Source organism: Heterodontus francisci, chromosome 41 (assembly GCF_036365525.1).
Source record: "Heterodontus francisci isolate sHetFra1 chromosome 41, sHetFra1.hap1, whole genome shotgun sequence".
NCBI lineage: Eukaryota > Metazoa > Chordata > Chondrichthyes > Heterodontiformes > Heterodontidae > Heterodontus > Heterodontus francisci.
In genome coordinates this window covers 32750367-32768905 of record NC_090411.1, presented here as the reverse complement: position 1 = coordinate 32768905, position 18539 = coordinate 32750367, and the positions used below count along the sequence as shown (strand labels likewise).

At 46.5% G+C, this 18539-nt stretch overlaps 1 protein-coding gene across 1 annotated transcript in view; it reads left to right on the top strand.

The window, feature by feature from the left end:
- Window positions 1–16644, top strand: part of LOC137353448 (cathepsin D-like) — a 32438-nt gene extending 15794 nt beyond the window's left edge. The window contains exons 5-9 of the mRNA XM_068019747.1: window positions 4793–4992; window positions 7421–7543; window positions 8985–9129; window positions 9964–10062; window positions 14211–16644. Of these exons, the coding sequence (XP_067875848.1) occupies window positions 4793–4992; window positions 7421–7543; window positions 8985–9129; window positions 9964–10062; window positions 14211–14372 (729 nt within the window). The 3' untranslated portion in view covers window positions 14373–16644. The remainder of the gene's footprint in view (window positions 1–4792; window positions 4993–7420; window positions 7544–8984; window positions 9130–9963; window positions 10063–14210) is intronic.
- Window positions 16645–18539: the final 1895 nt, after the last annotated feature.

Here is an 18539-nt window from a genome sequence, read left to right as displayed (position 1 = left end):
ACAACAAGAATCAGTCGTAACATTATCGACTTTGAAAGAAAAAATTTTCATCAGGGAAGACAGCATTTTAGATTAAAGTCCAATTATTTCCAAACTTATCAGCTTCTTCCTGAAACTGACTTTTCAATTCCTGATGTTTGCAAATAACACTCTGCTTTAACAATGACTTTGCAGTGGCTGGAATACACAGAGTAATCTCAGCTGTGTAAGGGTACTGCTTCATGGGAAAGTGTACTGGTCTGCTAATATCTTCCAGTTTGGTCATGTTTCCACAATCATGCTTATGGTCTGCAGATACTCGGCCTCCTGTACCAATAGTGTAGACTACTGGTCTCCCACTATCATCGATTTGGAGAAGGGAAACCACCTCTCCATGGGAGGCCAGCTGGAGTCACAGTGGGGTCTGGAGTTATTTGCCCGGGTATCTGATGCACCACAGCAATCGGTCGAGGTCTCTCACTAATTCACATAGTGTGTATTGCTCCTTCCATCCTCTCCAGCTGCTGCTCGACAGGGTTGGGACTCAGCTTTACAGGAGGAGGGGGAAAGCAGTGCTCAGTGTTACTGTCAGGAACATTGGAGCAGGAGTAGGCCATTCAGCCCATCGATCCTGCTCCGCCATTCAATATGATCATGGCTGATCATCCACTTCGATGCCTTTTTCTCCACACTATCCCCATATCCCTTTATGTCATTGGTATTTAGAAGTCTGTCAGTATCTACTTTAAACATATTCAATGACTGAGCTTCCACAGCCCTCTTGGGTAGACAATTCCAAAGATTCACAACCCTCTGAGTAAAGAAATTTCTCCTCATCTCTGTCCTAAGTGGCTTCCCCCTTATTTTGAAATTGTGTCCCCTGGTTCTAGACTCCCCAACCAGGGGAAACATCTTCCCTGCATCTACCCTGTCTATCCCTTGAAGTATTTTGTAGGTTTCAATGAGATCACCTCTCATTCTCCAAAACTCTAGAGAATACAGGTCCAGTTTCCCCAATCTCTCTTCATAGGACAGTCCCACCATCTCGGGAACAAGTCTGATGAACCTTCAATGCACTCCCTCTATGGCGATAATATCCTTCCTAAGGTAAGGGGACCAAAACTGCACACAGTATTCCAGGTGTGGTCTAACCAAGGTTCTATACAACTGAAGCAAGACTTCACTACTCCTGTACTCAGATCCTCTTGCAATAAAGGCTAACATACCATTAGTCTTCCTAATTGCTTGCTGCACCTGCATGTTAGCTTTCAGTCACTTATTGACAAGGACACCCAGGTCCCTTTGTACATCTACACTTTCTAATCTCTTACCATTTAAGAAATACTCTGCACATCTATTCCTCCTTCCAAAGTGGATAACCTCACATTTTTCAACATTATATTCTATCTGCCACATTCTTGCCCACTCTCTAAGTCTTTCCAAATCCCCTTGAAGCTGCTTTGCATCTTTCTCACAACACACATTCCCACCTAGTTTTGTGTCATCTGCGATCTTGGAAGTATTACATTTGGTCCCCACATCCAAATCATTGATATAGATTGTGAACAGCTGGGGCCCAAGCACTGATCCCACTAGTCACAGCCTGCCAACGTGAGAATGACCCGTTTATTCCTACTCTCTGTTTTCTGCCTGTTAACCAATCCTTAATCCATGCCAGTATATTACCTCCTATCCCATGTGCTTTAATTTTGCTAACCAACCTCCTGTGGGGCACTTTATCAAAAGCCTTTTGAAAATCCAAGTATACCATGTCCACCAACTCGCCTTTATCAATTCTGTTAGTAACATTCTCAAAAAACTCCAACAGGTTCGTCAAACATGATTTCCCATTAATAAATCCATGTTGACTATGCCCAATCAGATCATTATTATCCAAGTGTTCATTTATCACATCCTTTAGAATAGATTCTAGCATTTTCCCAACGACTGATGTAAGGCTAAAAGGTCTGTAATTCCCTGTTTTCTCTCTCCCTCCCTACTTAAATAGTGGAGTGACATTTGTGACCTTCTAATCTGCAGCAATCGCTCCAGAATCTATAGGATTTTGGAAAATGATCACCAATGCATCCACTATCTCCATAGCTACCTCTTTCAACACTCTGGGATGTTGAAACACCTGGGGACTTATCAACCTTCAGCCCCATTAATTTCTCCAATACCGTCTTCTTACTAATACTAATTTCCTTCAATTCCTCATTCTCCCTAATCCCTTGGATCTCTAATTCTGGGAGATTTCTTGTACCTTCCTCAGTGAAGACAGACACAAAGTAATCATTTAGCTTCTCTGCCATTTCTCTATTCCCCATTATAAATTCTCCTGATTCTGCCTGCAATGGACCCACATTTGCCTTAGCCAAACTTTTCCTTTTTACGTACCTGTAGAAGCTTTTACAGTCTGTTTTATATTTTTTGCTAGCTTGCATTCATGTTCTGTTCTCCCTTTCTTTATCAGTTTCCTCGTTCCCCCTCTGCTGTATTCTAAAATCCTCCCAATCCTCAGGTTTACTACTGTTTTGGCAACTTTATAGGCCTTTTCTTTTAATCTTATACAATCCTTAACTTCCTTTGTTATCCATGGTTGACTGCCTTTACTTTTGGGGGTTTTGTGCCTTGAAGGAATGTATAGTTGCTGTAAAGTATGTAATATTTCTTTAAATGCCTCGTACCTTTTAATGTATTTTCCCAATCCACCTCAACCAATTTGCCCCTCATACCTTCATAATTTCCTTTGTTCAAATTTAACACAATCGTGGAGCCCCTCTGCGAACACGTTTGGGCTTTCGGCGGGGGCCTCTTTGATAACTAGAACCCAGTGGAAGTCAATATTTTCCTGCCCTAGGGCCCTCCTTAGGTCTGCCTCTGTTTCGCCGAGTGAGCCTGTGGTCAAAGTGTCTCGGTCCATTTCCTGTCTTAATTCTAGGGAGCATGCAGCTGGGGGAACCTATTTAAGGTCGTCCTTCTCTGCCTGGGAGATTTGAAAAAGCTTCCCATTTGAGTGTGAGGAGGGAAGGCGATGGTGTTCAAATCCACTGTTACCCCCAACTCCTCTTTCAGAACCATAACAACGACTTAACTAAATCTCAAGTCTTATGATTCCGACCACTGTGAATCCCACTTCTGACACCACTGTAAGATTTGGTTTGGAAGGCACAGATTACCCAAAAAGTGGGTAGAAATCATAGGTGCTTTTAAAGTAGTTTATTAAGAAGCAGCAGTTTAAATATGATGACGCATAAGCTAAATAGACGGAAAAGACATACGACCATAATAGGTTGAATGATTTACTGATCCGAGATCATACAGTGAGGCGGAATGTTGGTGGCAGTTTCCCCGATGGATGAGGCAGGTGATGTGTTGGGTGTGTCTTTGGTCCTCAGGACCCTCAACCTTCTTGAGTTAACTAAAGTGTAGGTAGAAGCCAGCATAGACTCCGCTTCGGGAATCTCTCCTTCTGTCCTGTCCAAAGAAGACTGAAGATTTCCCTCCCAAGCACCTGTTTATATACTTTATTTCTAGGGGCTGTTGGGATTCCCATGTCAATCACTTGTTTGATTCCAATTGTCCAATCATAATAGGGCAGGCACTAAAAATAAAGCCCTCCCATGCCCATCACTTTGCCCTGAAGTCAACTTGTGGCTTATCGCTTGCTTGGTATTGTTTGTAAACTTCTACCAGACACTTGTCCAGAGAGGATACGAGGCTCCAACTTATCAGCTTTAGAAATGTCTTGTTTCAGACCCTGTGCTCGAGTCATGTCCTTGCAGAGATACCAGGCCTGCACCGTCCTGTGTCTGTCAGCCTGGCAGACAGCTATAGAATCTTTCTTAATGAGAGATGGAGCTATTTCGGTAATATTCAATTAATTTTCTTAGGGTCTTGTAAGGTTATTAGAGAGCCATTTCTTACAGATGGGGACAGTGTAGAGGGAACTTTACTCTGTATCTAACACGTGCTGTACCTGCTCTGGGAGTGCTTGTTGCTAATGTCACTGAGTTGCTGAAATAGGGAAAGTTTGGTGCAGTTTGCTGAATTGGCAAGTGTGTGTGTGTGGAGCATCTGAGTCAGTTGTGATGAGTAAATGTGAATTAGTCTGTCCTGTTCAGAATCTCACATGATTTCGTCTTAAGTGCACGTGTGTGTATTTTTTATATATAGTGAGTGAAAAAATTCGCTGGGGTCTCTCTGCCTTAATGCAACCCAGCACCTCCTGCTTTCAACTTTAAGTGAGAGCGAGTGCAGGCAAGGACTGTAATTTTGCGCATCCTTCCCCAGTTGAGTAGCTGGCCGACGCCTGCTCCAGCAATAGGTGAGGTGTTGGCCAAGCAGGGAGGGTACGGGACTGCAGAGGTGGGACTGCACTACCGCCACTGATAAAACTGTGTGGGGTGGAAGTTGAAGGTTATGGAGAGAGTGTCTTAAGGGAGGAGCAAGAAAGCCGGAGAGATTTAGGGCCTTGGCAGCTGAAGCTGTGGCTGACCATGCTGAAGCGATTAAAATCGTGGATTTGCGAGAGGCGGAAATTGGAGAAGAGCAGAGATCTCGGAAGGCTGTAAGCAATGTTCCCGCTAAACTGCGCAGAGGAGGAGGAGGAGGAGGTTATCGATAGGGAGAGGTGAGACCAGGATGGAATTTGAAAACCAGGGTGAGAATTTTAAAATGAAGACATTGTTGGACCTGGGAGGGCAAAGAAAGGCAGAGGTTACCAGGAAGACAGTGTTGTTGTTCCAAAAGTAATCGAGTCCTGTTTGGGCGAAGTGGAGTTGAGATCTCACTATGTGCTTTGATTTTATAGATTGCTGACATGTTAATCCCAAAGCAGGTCTTTGGGGAGGCTGTTAATCAGCCTGGGATTGCTTTCATTGCTGCAAAGTTCGACGGAATCCTTGGCATGGGCTACCCTATAATCTCTGTCGATGGAGTTCAGCCTGTCTTTGATAATATCATGGAACAAAAACTACTAGAGAAAAATATCTTCTCCTTCTACCTGAACCGGTCAGTATTGTGTGTATTTTACCCTGAGTGCGCGACTCTTTATATCCTTCTGTCTCTCACATTCCTTCCTTCCGTCTCTCCCTCTCCATCATTTTCCTTCTATTCCTCTTTGTTTTTTTCTCTCCCCCTTTCCTCTCTCTCTCCCCCTTTCCTCTCTGTTTCTCCCCTTTTCTCTCTCTCTCCCCCCATCTCTCTAGCTCCCCCATCTCCTTCTTTCTCCCCATCTCCTTCTCTCTCCCCATCTCCCTCTCTCTCCCCATCGCTCTCTCCCAACATCTCTCACCCCCCATCTCTCTCCCTCCCCCCATCTCTTTCTCTCTCCCCCATCGCTCTCACTTTTGATCTCTCTCTCTCCCCATCTCTCTCTCTCTGTTCCCCATCTCTCTCCTCCCCCCATCTCTCTCTCTCTCCCCCATCACTCTCACTTTTGATCTCTCTCTCTCCCCATCTCTCTCTCTCTGTCCCCCATCTCTCTCCCTCCCCCCATCTCTCCCTCCCCCCATCTCTCTCCCTCCCCCATCTCTTTCTCTCCTCCCCCCATCTCTCTTTCTCTCCCCCATCGCTCTCACTTTTGATCTCTCTCTCTCCCCATCTCTCTCTCTCTCTGTCCCCCATCTCTCTCCCTCCCCCCATCTCTCCCTCCCCCCATCTCTCTCCCTCCCCCGATTTCTCTCTCCCTCCCCCCATCTCTCTCCCTCCCCCCATCTCTCTCCCTCCCCCCATCTCTTTCTCTCTCCCCCATCGCTCTCACGTTTGATCTCTCTCTCCCTCCCCCCATCTCTCTCCCTCCCCCCATCTCTCTCCCTCCCCCCATCTCTCTCCCTCCCCCCATCTCTCTCCCTCCCCCCATCTCTTCCTCCCCCCATCTCTTCCTCCCCCCATCTCTTCCTCCCCCCATCTCTTCCTCCCCCCATCTCTTCCTCCCCCCATCTCTCTCTCCTCCCATCTCTCTCTCCTCCCATCTCTCTCTCCTCCCATCTCTCTCTCCTCCCATCTCTCTCTCCCCCATCTATCCCTCCCCCATCTCTCTCCCTCCCCCCATCTCTCTCCCTCCCCCCATCTCTCTCCCTCCCCCCATCTCTCTCCCTCCCCCCATCTCTCTTCCTCCCCCCATCTCTTCCTCCCCCCATCTCTCTCTCCCCCCATCTCTCTCTCCTCCCATCTCTCTCTCCTCCCATCTCTCTCCTCCCATCTCTCTCTCCTCCCATCTCTCTCTCCCCCCATCTATCCCTCCCCCATCTATCCCTCCCCATCTCTCTCCCTCCCCCCATCTCTCTCCCTCCCCCCATCTCTCTCCCTCTCCCCACTCTCCTCTCCGCATCTCTCTCTCCTCCCCATCTCTCTCTCCTCCCCATCTCTCTCTCCTCCCCATCTCTCTCTCCTCCCCATATCTCTCTCTCCCCATATCTCTCTCTCCCCATCTCTTTCTCCCTCCCCCTTCGCGCCCTTCCCCTTCGCTCCCTCCCCATCTCTCTCTCTCTCCCCATCTCTCTCTCTCTCCCCATCTCTCTCGCCCTCCCGTCCCTCTCGCCCTCCCGTCCCTCTCGCCCTCCCGTCCAACTCGCCCTCCCGTCCCTCTCGCCCTCCCGTCCAACTCGCCCTCCCGTCCCTCTCGCCCTCCCGTCCCTCTCGCCCTCCCGTCCCTCTCGCCCTCCCGTCCCTCTCGCCCTCCCGTCCCGCTCTCCCTCCCGTCCCGCTCTCCCTCCCCCATCGCTCTCCCTCCCCCATCTCTCTCTCTGTCCCATTTCTCTCTCTCTGTCCCATCTCTCTCTCTCTGTCCCATCTCTCTCATCTCTCTCTCACCCCCTTTTCTCTCTCACCCCCTTTCCTCTCTCACACCTTCCCTCTCTCTCTCTCTCCCATCTCTCTCTCTCCTCCATCTCGCTCTCTCCATCTCTTTCTCTCTCCTCCATCTCGCTGTCTCTCTCTCTCCCCCATCTCGCTGTCTCTCTCTCTCCCCCATCTCTCTGTCTCTCTCTCCCCCATCTCTGTGTCTCTCCCCCATCTCTGTCTCTCTCCCCTCCCCCATGCTCCCCTCCCCCATCCTCCCTCTCTCCTCTCCCTCTTTGTTCTCTCTCCTTCCGTCTTTGTTCTCTCTCCTCCCCCCTCTTTGTTCTCTCTCAGCCCCCCCTTACTCCTCTCTCTCACCCCCCTCTTTCTCCTCTCTCTCACCCCCCTCTTGCTCCTCTCTCTCTTCCCCCCCTTTATTCTCTCTCTTTTTTCTTTTCGCTCTCTCTCAGACATCATTTCAGAGAATGTAACCTCAGCGTGCAGCGCTGTCTATTCCTTGCCTTTAGTTCTCTTGCCCAATCTAGAAGACCATTTAATTTCCTTCAGCTTCTGTCTGTGCGTCCTATTGAACTGTTTGTGCTGCTCGCTTTGTGCCATTTTTAAGGTTTTTTTTTTCTGCTTTCTGATATGGTTTCAGGAATGTGAGCACTCAGCCTGGAGGGGAGCTGCTGCTGGGCGGTGTGGATCCCAAGTACTACACTGGAGACTTCCACTATGTGAACATTACTCGCCAGGCCTATTGGCAGATAATGGCTGACCAGTAAGTCCAGACCGCTTTTGACTCTTCCCTTGCCCCTCTTTGATCTTATTTCCTCTGCAAATAGTTTTTTTTCTGCCGTGTCTCCTCACCTGGCTACAGTTCCACAGGTGCTCTCAACATCTTCCACTACCTGAATTGACATTCATCCATGTTGCTTGAATTTAGTAGGGCGGGTCTGGCTGTTTGACCATGGGAGCTTCACATTGGGTCCAATGCTTTCCTTACCTGACATGTGCCTGTGCGCAGTCTCTCGCTGTTTGCAGAAGGTGTTCACTAGCTACACTGGTTAGCGTTTTGATGCCCCACCCCCTGGAAAACAAGGAGGGTCCCCCCTTGACAGTGCAATAAAGACTGAGGACCCAAAGTTCCTGGGGTGAAGGTAAGAATCTGAAGCAAAAGCCAGGCGAAGGCCTGCCACACATCTTGCATTGCCAGAGTGCCATCTTAGAGTCACAGAATGATACAATACAGAAGGAGGCCATTTGACCCATCGTGCCTGTGCTGACCCTTTTGAAAGAGCTCTCCAATTAGTCCCACTCCCTTGCTCTTCTCCCACAGCTCTCCAGATATTTTCTATTCAACTATTTATCCAATTCCCTTTTGAAAGTTACTATTGAATCTGCTTCCACCGCCCTTTCAAGCAGCGCGTTCCAGATCACAACAACTCACTGAGTTTTCTTTTAAAAACTGTTCTGTCGCTTGCCCTCTGTTTCTTCTGTCAATCACTTTAAATCTGTGTCCTCTGGTTACTGACCCTCTGCCCATTGGAAACAGTTCCTCCTTCTCTGCTCAAAACCCTTCATAATTTTGGACACCTCCATCTAATCTCCCATTAACCTTCTCTGCTCTGAGGAGAACAATCCCAGTTTCTCCAGTCTCTCCATAAAACTGAAGTCCCTCCTCGCTGGTTCCATTGTAGTTAATCTTTGCACCTTCATGGTGAAGTGCAGGGCCACGAATGCTGACCTCTGGTGGTGTTGGATCGCTTTGTGTTGGGAACGTGACCATCTGAAAACAAAGCCTTTTAGCCTCTTTTAATAATCCTGCGATGTTTGGTAAGCTGGCTCCCTCCAGGGGGAAAGCGGGGATGCAATGAATAGTGTGAGTGCTGCCCCTTTTCATGCAAATGGCTCTGTGGAATTTTTGGGAGCAGGATGGGGTGGGGGAGAAACAGTCGGACAAGAGGCTCTCGTGACCCCTGGTGTCTGTGCTCTCGCCCATGTTCTGGTGAGGCGCTGGATAATTGGTGCAGTCCAGCCTCTGAGATTGGCACCAGAGGGTTTACTGTGTCGGGGATCTCCCCCCACCCCTCCCCCTCCATGATCTCAGGAGGCCTGTAGGGTTCAGGAATCAGAGTTTGGAAACAGTCGGTCGTACAGAGTGCGAGTGTTGTTATGAAAGTGTTGGATGCCTCTGACCCTGCTGTCTCTCTTTACTGTAGGGTGACTGTCGGAAAGGAGCTGATCCTGTGTAAAGGTGGTTGCCAGGCGATAGTGGATACAGGCACATCACTTATCGTAGGGCCTGTGGAAGAGATTCGAGCCCTTCACAAAGCCATTAGAGCGATGCCCCTCATTCACGGGGAGGTAAACACCAGTTTTAATACATTTTCTCTCTCCGATGATCAACAGTAACAAATTGCATTTATATAGCGCCTTTGACATAGTACAACATCCTAAGGCGCTTCAGAGGAGCGTAATCAGACAAAAGCCTGAAATTCTGCCTCAGGAAGGAACTGCAACTAACGTGTTAACGGTGCAGCTTTTCTGGCGGAGGGAGGGTCAGTACACAGCGAGGGTGGAGTTCGTCTGGAGATTGGACCCTCGGCGTTTTCCTGATGAGGTTCACTGGCCCCAGGCTGCTAAAGGGGTCCAGGCCCTGCAGCCTCTCTGCTCTATAAGCAGTGTAGCTCAGTATGACAGTGTATTGATAACACAGAGGCTGACAATTCCGAGAACACGAGTTCAAATCTCACCAAGGAAGTTTGAGAATTTGAATTCAAGTGAAAATAATCTGGAAATAATAAGCTGTCGGATTGCTGAGAAAATCCAACTGGTTCACTAATGCCCCTTTAGGGAAGGAAACCTGCCGTCCTTACCTGGTCTGGGCCTATATGTGACTCCAGTCCCACACCAACGTGGTTGACTCTTAACGGCCCTCTGAGCACGCAGTCTAGGCTGGCACTCCAGTGCAGTACCGAGGGGGTGCTGCACTGTTGGAGGTGCCGCCTTTCAGATGCGATGTTAAAGTGAGGCCACTATTCAAAGATGAGACGCATTCTCCCCGGTGTCCTGGCCAATATTTATCACTCAGTTAAAAGCTAAGCACGTTATCTGCTCATTATCTCAGTGTTTACACTGTACCTGATTGAAAAGTTTTCTTTGTTGATGTGATTAGTTTATATTGTCCTCTCTCCACAGTATTTGATCGACTGCAAGATGATTCCAACTCTTCCCCTCATCACCTTCAAGCTCGGAGGCAAAGAGTTCTCGCTGACGGGGGAGCAGTACGTGCTGCAGGTAAAGCGGGCTGGCGACTTAATTATCTGGGGCTTTGTGATTTGATAATATTTTGTGGATAGCTCCGGGAATGGAAACTGTTCCATTTTTCGCAGCAGACTCTCCCAGATCCGTTTCTCAAGGAAGCATAAGGCGCATCAAATGCAGCAAACTACTTCTTGATAATGCAGATCCTGGTCGCGTGAGACGGTCATTTTTGTGTACAGCAGTGATGAGTTGAACAATCGGTTTGTAGTGTTGGTTGTAGAAGAATGTTGGTCAGGACACTGGCAGAAGTCGCTTGTGCTTCTTTCAGTCATGTCACAGCGTCTTTTAACTTGAACAGGAGATGAAGTTTTTGTTTCATGTCTCCTTTAAAAGACTGCACCTCCGACAGTGCTGCACTGGGAGTGTTGGCCTGGATTTATGTGCTCAAGTCCCATAGTGTATTCTGACTCCGAAGCGGGAGTGCTACCAAGCTGACGCCCCAGGGAAAGAAACTGAAGAAATTCTTTGTACCCTTTGCTCTGCTTTGTACTTTTTCCATTCTGCCCACAAGCTATCCTGTGATAATGGGACATGCCCCCTTGTAGCAGGGCTGAGACTGCCCAACTTATTTCACACAAGACCCTGACAATCACCAGAAACAAAGATGGTGACTTTACATCCCATCCCAAAAAAACCCTAACCAAAACTCTGTCAACCGTGGATAACAAAGGAAGTTAAGGATTGTATAAGATTCAAAGAAAAGGCCTATAAAGTTGCCAGAAATAGTAGTAAACCTGAGGAGTGGGAGGATTTTAGAATACAGCAAAGGAGGCCCAAGAAACTGATAAAGAAAGGGAGAATAGAATATGAATGTAAACTAGCAAAAAACATAAAAACGGACCGCAAAAGCTTCTATAGGTACATAAAAAGGAAGCGTTTGTCTCACACAAATGTGGGTCCATTACAGAGTCAGGAGAATTTATAATGGGGAATAGAGAAATGGCAGAGAAGCTAAATGATTACATTTGTCTGTCTTTGTTTGTCTAATTCTTCCCAGAATTAGAGGTCCAAGGGATTAAGGAGAATGAGGAATTGAAGGAAATTAGTATTAGTAAGAAGGTTGTATTGGAGAAATTAATGGGGCTGAAGGTTGATAAGTCCCCAGGACCTGATATTCTACATCCCAGAGTGTTGAAAGAGGTAGCTGTGGAGATAGTGGATGCATTGGTGATCATCTTCCAAAATTCAATAGATTCTGGAACGGTTCCTGCAGATTGGAAGGTCGCAAATGTCACCCCACTATTTAAGAAGGGAGGGAGAGAGAAAACAGGGAATTACAGACCTGTTAGCCTGACATCAGTCATTGGGAAAATGATAGAATCTATTCTAAAGGATGTGATAAATGGACAGTTGGATAATAATGATCTGATTGGGCATAGTCAACATGGATTTATGAATGGGAAATCATGTTTGACGAACCTGTTGGAGTTTTTTGAGGATGTTACTAACAGAATTGATAAAGGGGAGTTGGTGGACATGGTATACTTGGATTTTCAGAAGGCTTTTGATAAAGTCCCCCACAGGAGGTTGGTTAGCAAAATTAAAGCACACGGCATAGGAGGTAATATACTGGCATGGATTAAGGATTGGTTAACAGGCAGAAAACAGAGAGTAGGAATAAACGGGTCATTCTCGCGTTGACAGGCTGTGGCTAGTGGGTACCACAGGGATCAGTGCTTGGGCCCCAGCTGTTCACAATATATATCAATGATTTAGATGTGGGGACCAAATGTAATATTTCCAAGATCGCAGATGACACAAAACTAGGTGGGAATGTGTGCTGTGAGGAAGATGCAAAGCGGCTTTAAGGGGATTTGGAAAAACTTAGTGAGTGGGCACGAACGAGGCAGATGGAATATAATGTTGAAAAATGTGAGGTTATCCACTTTTTGGTAGGCGGAATAGATGTGCAGAGTATTTCTTAAATGGTAAGAGGTTAGAAAGTGTAGATGTACAAAGGGATCTGGGTGTCCTTGTCAATAAGTGACTGAAAGCTAACATGTAGATGCAGCAAGCAATTAAGAAGGCTAATGGTATGTTAGCCTTTATTGCAAGAGGATTTGAGTACAAGAGTAGCGAAATCTTGCTTCAATTGTATAGAACCTTTGTTAGACCACACCTGGAGTACTGTGTGCAGTTTTGGTCCCCTTACCTTAGGAAGGATATTATCGCCATAGAGGGAGTGCAATGAAGGTTCACCAGACTTGTTCCCGTGATGGTGGAATTGTCCTGTGAAGAGAGACTGGGGAAACTGGGCCTGTAATCTCTAGAGTTTTGAAGAATGAGAGGTGATCTCATTGGCACCTACAAAATACTTAAAGGGATAAACAGGGTGGATGCAGGGAAGATGTTTCCCCTGGTTGGGGAGTTGAGAACGGGGGGGGGGACACAATTTCAAAATAAAGGGGAAGCCACTTAGGACAGAGATGAGGAGAAATTTCTTTACTCAGAGGGTTGTGAATCTTTGGAATTCTTTACCCCAGAGGGCTGTGGAAGCTCAGTCATTGAGTATGTTTAAAGTAGAGATTGACAGATTTCTAAATACAAATGACATAAGGGGATATGGAGATAGTGTGGGAAAAATGCATTGAAGTGGATCATCAGCCATGATCATATTGAATGGTGGAGCAGGCGCGAGGGGCTGAATGGCCTGTTCCTGCTCCTATGTTCCTACCCCATCACTCTGGGCTAGGTTTGAACCCAGGGGTCAAAGGTGAAAGGCCATAACAACAACACTTTTATATGTCTATAGTGCCTTTTAACGTAATAAAATATCCTAACCCGCTTTACAGAAGCATTATAATCAAACTATGACACCGAGTCACAAAAGGCGATAATAGGTTAGCTGACCAAAAGCTTGGTCAAAGATAGGTTTTAAGGAACTGCTGAAAGGAGGAAAGTGAAGTGGAGAGGTAGAGAGGTGCAGGGAAAGAATTCCAGAGCTTGGTCCCTGAGTTCCCTGAGAATATTTTATGTGTTAGTCGCCATTGACATATTTAATGAATTTATCAGCTTCTGTAAAGCCCAGCTTGTGCTACCTGGGCAGCAGATGATGAATTTCACTGAAACCCTTGGAGCTAAAATGACCAGAAACTGAAGACTTCTTTAACACTGGCTTCTGCTGCTTCCCCCAAGTGTCTGTGAAATGGGGCTGAATGATGTGGTACTAGTCAGTGTAGGCTAATCTAATCACTGGTTGATTTGTAATGCTCATAGTAAGTGTTTATTGCTCAGAAACAGGCCATTTGATCCAACTGGTCCATGCTAGAATTTATACTCAGTACGGGTCTACTCCCACCCCTCTTCATCTCACCCTATCAGCATACCCTTCTACTGCTTTTTCCCTCATATGTTTACCCAGCTTCCCTTAAATGCATCTACGCTAGTCACCTCAACCACTCCCTGTGATAGCAAGTTCCACATTTTCACCACTCTCTGGGTAAAGAAGTTTCTCCTGAATTCCCAATTGGATTTATTAGTGATAGAAACATAGAAAATAGGAGCAGGAGTAGGTCATTCGGCCCTTCGAGCCTGCTCCGCCATTGTTTATGATCATGGCTGATCATCCAACTCAGTAGCCTGTTCTGGCTTTCGCCCCATACCCTTTGATCCCTTTAGACCCAAGAGCTATATCTAACTCCTTCTTGATAACATACAACGTTTTGGCCTCAACTGCTTTCTGTGGTAGCGAATTCCACAGGCTCACCACTCGCTGGGTGAAGAAATTTCTCCTCATCTCAGTCCTGAAAGGTTTACTCCGTATCCTTACACTATGACCCCTGGTTCTGGACTTCCCCACCATCGGGAACATCCTTCCTGCATCTACCCAATCGTTTATCTTGTATTTATAGCCCCCGGTTCTGGTCTCCGCACAAGTGGAAACATCTTCTCTACATCTACCTGATCGAAGCCCCTTCAGCATTTTAATCACATCGATCAGGGTCATCCTGATATTTGTGAGATGGGGTGGGTGAATTCCACCCATGTATGTTACTTGGGATGAGGTTGGATTTGCTCGTAGATGCTATTTGTCCTTCACTGTGGATGTAAGGTGGAATTGAACCGTGGATAATTTATAATTTTTTCCCCCTAACCTTTTCCCTTTTATCTTTTTCGTGCAGATCAGCAAGTTTGGCACAACCATATGCCTCAGTGGATTCCTGGGCATGGACATTCCTCCCCCAGCTGGGCCACTCTGGATCTTGGGTGATGTCTTCATCGGACGCTATTACACCGTCTTCGATCGTGTCAGCAATCGAGTGGGCTTTGCTGAAGCTGTTTAACGCATCCTCTTAAAAAAAATGGGACTCTCCCCTCAAGACCGTGTTGCTTTCCCCTCCTTTTTTACATTCGCATGGGTCTGACTTAGAAAGCTATAGAGGAAAACAATGCAGTTCAGTTCCTACTGACGCCCACCCTGACTAAATGTTACTTTCCTACACTTCCATAACCATTACCCTGGTGAACAAACGGGACCTTGGTGGAACTGGGTGGTTAACATTTTGAGTAAAGTATAGATCTAACTTTGTATGTCATGGAACGCTAGGGCTTTCCAAGCAGTAACATGAATTTTGTGCTCAGTGCTGAAACTGCTATGGGAGAATTTGCTACTATGGGCTTAAAATCCCGTCAAATCCTGATCCCAGTTTATTCCCCATGAACTAGTTTTTTTTCAGAGACCCAATGAACCACAAAGTCTTTTGGGACGCATCCCTGTGCATCAATGAAAAAAAAAATGGGCTTGCTTCATTTTTTGTCACTGTTGGTCTGTTTTAATCTTTTTTGCCCCCCTCCCCCCCACCCTAGGAAGGTGGCCTTTACAGTGTCCTGTCCAGGTCACACTTGCTTATTTGCCCCATGCCTTCCTGTTTGTTCAAAGAGACATGTTCCCCACCTCTGGCGACTTCCAGAAAGGCCACGTCATTGTGGATATTTTGCTCTCTACTGTTCAACGTGTTCCACTCCCCTGCTCCTCGCCTCCCTGCCCCTTAGCGGGGGCGGTCACTTTGTTTCCACCCTTTTCTGTTCTGTTGTGATGGGGCCAGATAATGCTGCCCTGAGGCACGGAAATAGAGCTCTGTAGTATTAAAGGGGCACCATGTAAATTAGGTTTTCACCAGAGTTTGAAAAAGCAAGGGATTGCTGTCTCTTTAACTCCAGATCAAAATAATGCTGCTTCATGGTTTCGAATTGTGGTCCAGAAAATCCTCCCCAGCCACTGTGGTGTACAGTGTTCCCACATGACATGATGGACCCTTCTTGTAGTATGTTCAATCTTGTAGCTTCCAAAGCAAGGACTCAAAAGATTTAATTCATCAATCTTTCTATTAAGTGACTCAGGTAAATGAATGTTTGCTTCCCTGCTCTGGCGGGCCTCTCCCTCCCCTGTCAGTCAGTTCTAATGATGGGACTATCTTTGGTCTCCCAAGTCGCTGGTCCATGTGGAACTCCTAGTTGGTTGTGCTTCCTTCGTTTTTGATAGTAGGTGAATAAAGAATAGTAGAGATGTCCTGACTTGTCTCGGGCTGCCGAGTATTGGCCTGCAAATTGTGCCTCCTGTTGGCTAAGTGGGGTTGGTGGTGAGTGAGGGCAACAACTCTGCTCAAACACTTCAAGTCAAACGAGGTGCATCACTGGGTCTAAAAAGGTTTATCCTAATCCCTCTTCCCCTCCAGCGAGCAATAGTTTGAGGATGGAAGTGGGATCAATTCTATCTTACTAAATTATGCTTTAAAAAATCCAGAGTGAAGAATTTTACCCAAACGTATTCCCTTCATGGAACCTTGGGGCACATCCCCATCCCAGCCAGTATTTGCTGAGTTCTGCCTCTGGTTGCGGCCTCTTTCTCAATTGGGGTTTATGGCAGGGCTGCCTCTGAATGATGAGGTAACAAAGTATCTCACGGTCGAAGTTCAGAGGAAGGGAGCAGAATTAAGGCCATTGGAGTTGTGGAGCAAACTGAATATTCCATTCAGCAATATTCCATTCGTGCCACTAGAGGTCAGTTGAAAAGCAGCGTCATAGAAACAGAGGGCCCGATTTTAACCCATTCAAAACCCACCCACTTGCAGAGTTAAAATGGGGGCCTAGAGCCTACAGCAAAGAAATAGACCATTGGGCCCAGGGGCTCCATGAGGGCATGTATGCTCCACATGAGCCTCCTCCCACCCGACTTCCTCTCACCCCATCAGCAGATCTTCCTATTCCTTTCTCCCTGATGTATATATCTATTTTCCCTCAAATGCATCTACACTATTTGCCTCAAACGCTCCTTGTGGTAGCGAATTCCACGTTCTGGATAGAGGTTTCTCCCAAATTCCCTAATGGATTTATTAATGACTGTCTTGTATTTATGGCCCCCAGTTTTGATCTTGCCCTCTAGTGGAAAAATCTCTACATTAACTCTATCACACCCTTTCAATAATCTTGAAGACCTCAATTAGGTTCTTGAGTGATGTAACAGCCAGAGAAAAGAAAGCCTCTTTATCATGAGGTTCTGACTTAATCCAGCACTTTGTGTTGTGACCCATAATTAAAAATAAAATGTTAAAGTTGGTCCTTGGACTGTGAATCTCTGGAATGCTTGGACACAGCATGAATTGTAAATGTGAAGATGGTAGGTGGAAGGTAGGTAAAGGTCAAGCGTCCTTTCCCCAGAGGAGCAGTGAGCCTCTGGAATGTGTTGAGGGCAAGCACGGTGTGTGCTGACTCTCTAGAGGCCGTCTAGAGGGAGCCGGTCTGGTTCCTGTTTGGGACAGAGATTAAACCGTATCGGGGGAAACTCCTGAAACGTGGGCCTACACTTGCAATCTTATGCACAGCAAGCTCCCAAACAGCCATTACCGACACTCTCACTGGAAAAGGGATGGCTGAGAAGTGATATGTTTGCTATTTTTAGGATTCTTAGGGAATGAGGTAACGTTGACTGTTTCACCTTGTGCGGAAGAGTAGAACCAGAGGTCACGTCCTACATTTGAATGGGGTTAAAAATTCAAAAACTAATCTGGGGAAACAATATTGCAGTGAGTGAGTGGTCAATCTATGGAACAGGGTTCGTTAGGGAGACAGTGGGTTGGTTAATATTGATTCATTCAAAAGCAAATTGGTTAGGTTTCTTTCAGAAAATAACATTTTGGGGATCCAGTATCTGAGCAGTTTGGGTCATGACATGTGGTAAGTGGAGCTTGGGAGGAACAGGTGACTTTGGTCCGATGGTTCCCAAAGCTCTCCAGCACTGAGGGTTTTGCTTACCTCATGTCCGGGTCTGTTGTAGTTTCATTGATAGAGATTGATCACTGTGATTTAGTCAACAACTCCATTATAAGTGTATCATGTGATCACCAGGATGGGAGGAGAACTGGATGGACCCTGGTCTGTTTTTATCTAGCAATTCCTATGTTTAATTTTGTAACTGTGGGCTGTTCCCAAGTGGAAACTACAAGGGGAAGTGGGGGCAGGAAGTAACAATTGGACCATTAATACAGCTTTTTCGGTTTGTTGGGATGTCCCTCTTGCAATGGCATTCTCTTCTGTTGGATGTCAAAGAGAAGGAACAGCATTGAGTCTAAGTGCATACAACATCTCTGCTATTCAAGCCTCAAGTGAATGCAACAAGTCTGGATGAAGAGAAGATGGGCTGTAAATGTTGTATTGAGTATTGGGCATGCTCGTCTAGTGTTATGTTGCTACACTGATAATCCAGAGAATGAGTTCAAGTCCCATCAGGACAGTTTTGAATTCAGTTTGAGTAAAAGTAGTTTTGGGCACCTTGAAGAGGAGAGTGAGGTCCTCAGTGGAGGAAACACCACCAAAAAAGGTGGATGATCTTTGAATTAGCCAAAGGTCTCCACAACCCGCAAGCTCACTGACCTCCATTGGCTCCTGGTCCAGAAATGCTTTGATTTTGCAATTCTCACCTTGGTTTCAAATCCCTCTACGGCCTCACCCCTCCCTATCTCTGTAACCTCCTTCAGCCCGACAACTCTGCGAGATCTCTGCGCTCCTCCAATTCTGGCCTCTTGCGCACCCCTGATTTTAATCGCACCACTGTTGGTGGCCGTGCCTTTAGCTTCTGGGCCCTAAGTTCTGGAATTCCCTTCCTAAATCTCTCCACCCTTCCCTCCTCGTTTAAGATCTGCTTAAAAACTACCACTTTGACCAAGCTGGCCTAGTATCTCCTAATTTGGCTCGGTGCCAAATTTTGTTTGTTACTTGCTCCTGTGAAGTGATTTGGGGTGTTTTTACTATGTTAAAGGTGCTATATAAATGCAAGTTGTTGTAGCTGGAAGAGATGCAGCTGCAGTACTTGCAAGTTGGTAGGTAAATTGGCCATTATAAATTGTCCCTAGTATAGGTAGGTGATAGGGAAATATAGGGATAGGTGGGGATGTGGTAGGAATATGGGATTAGTGTAGGATTAGTATAAATGGGTGGTTGATGGTCGGCACAGA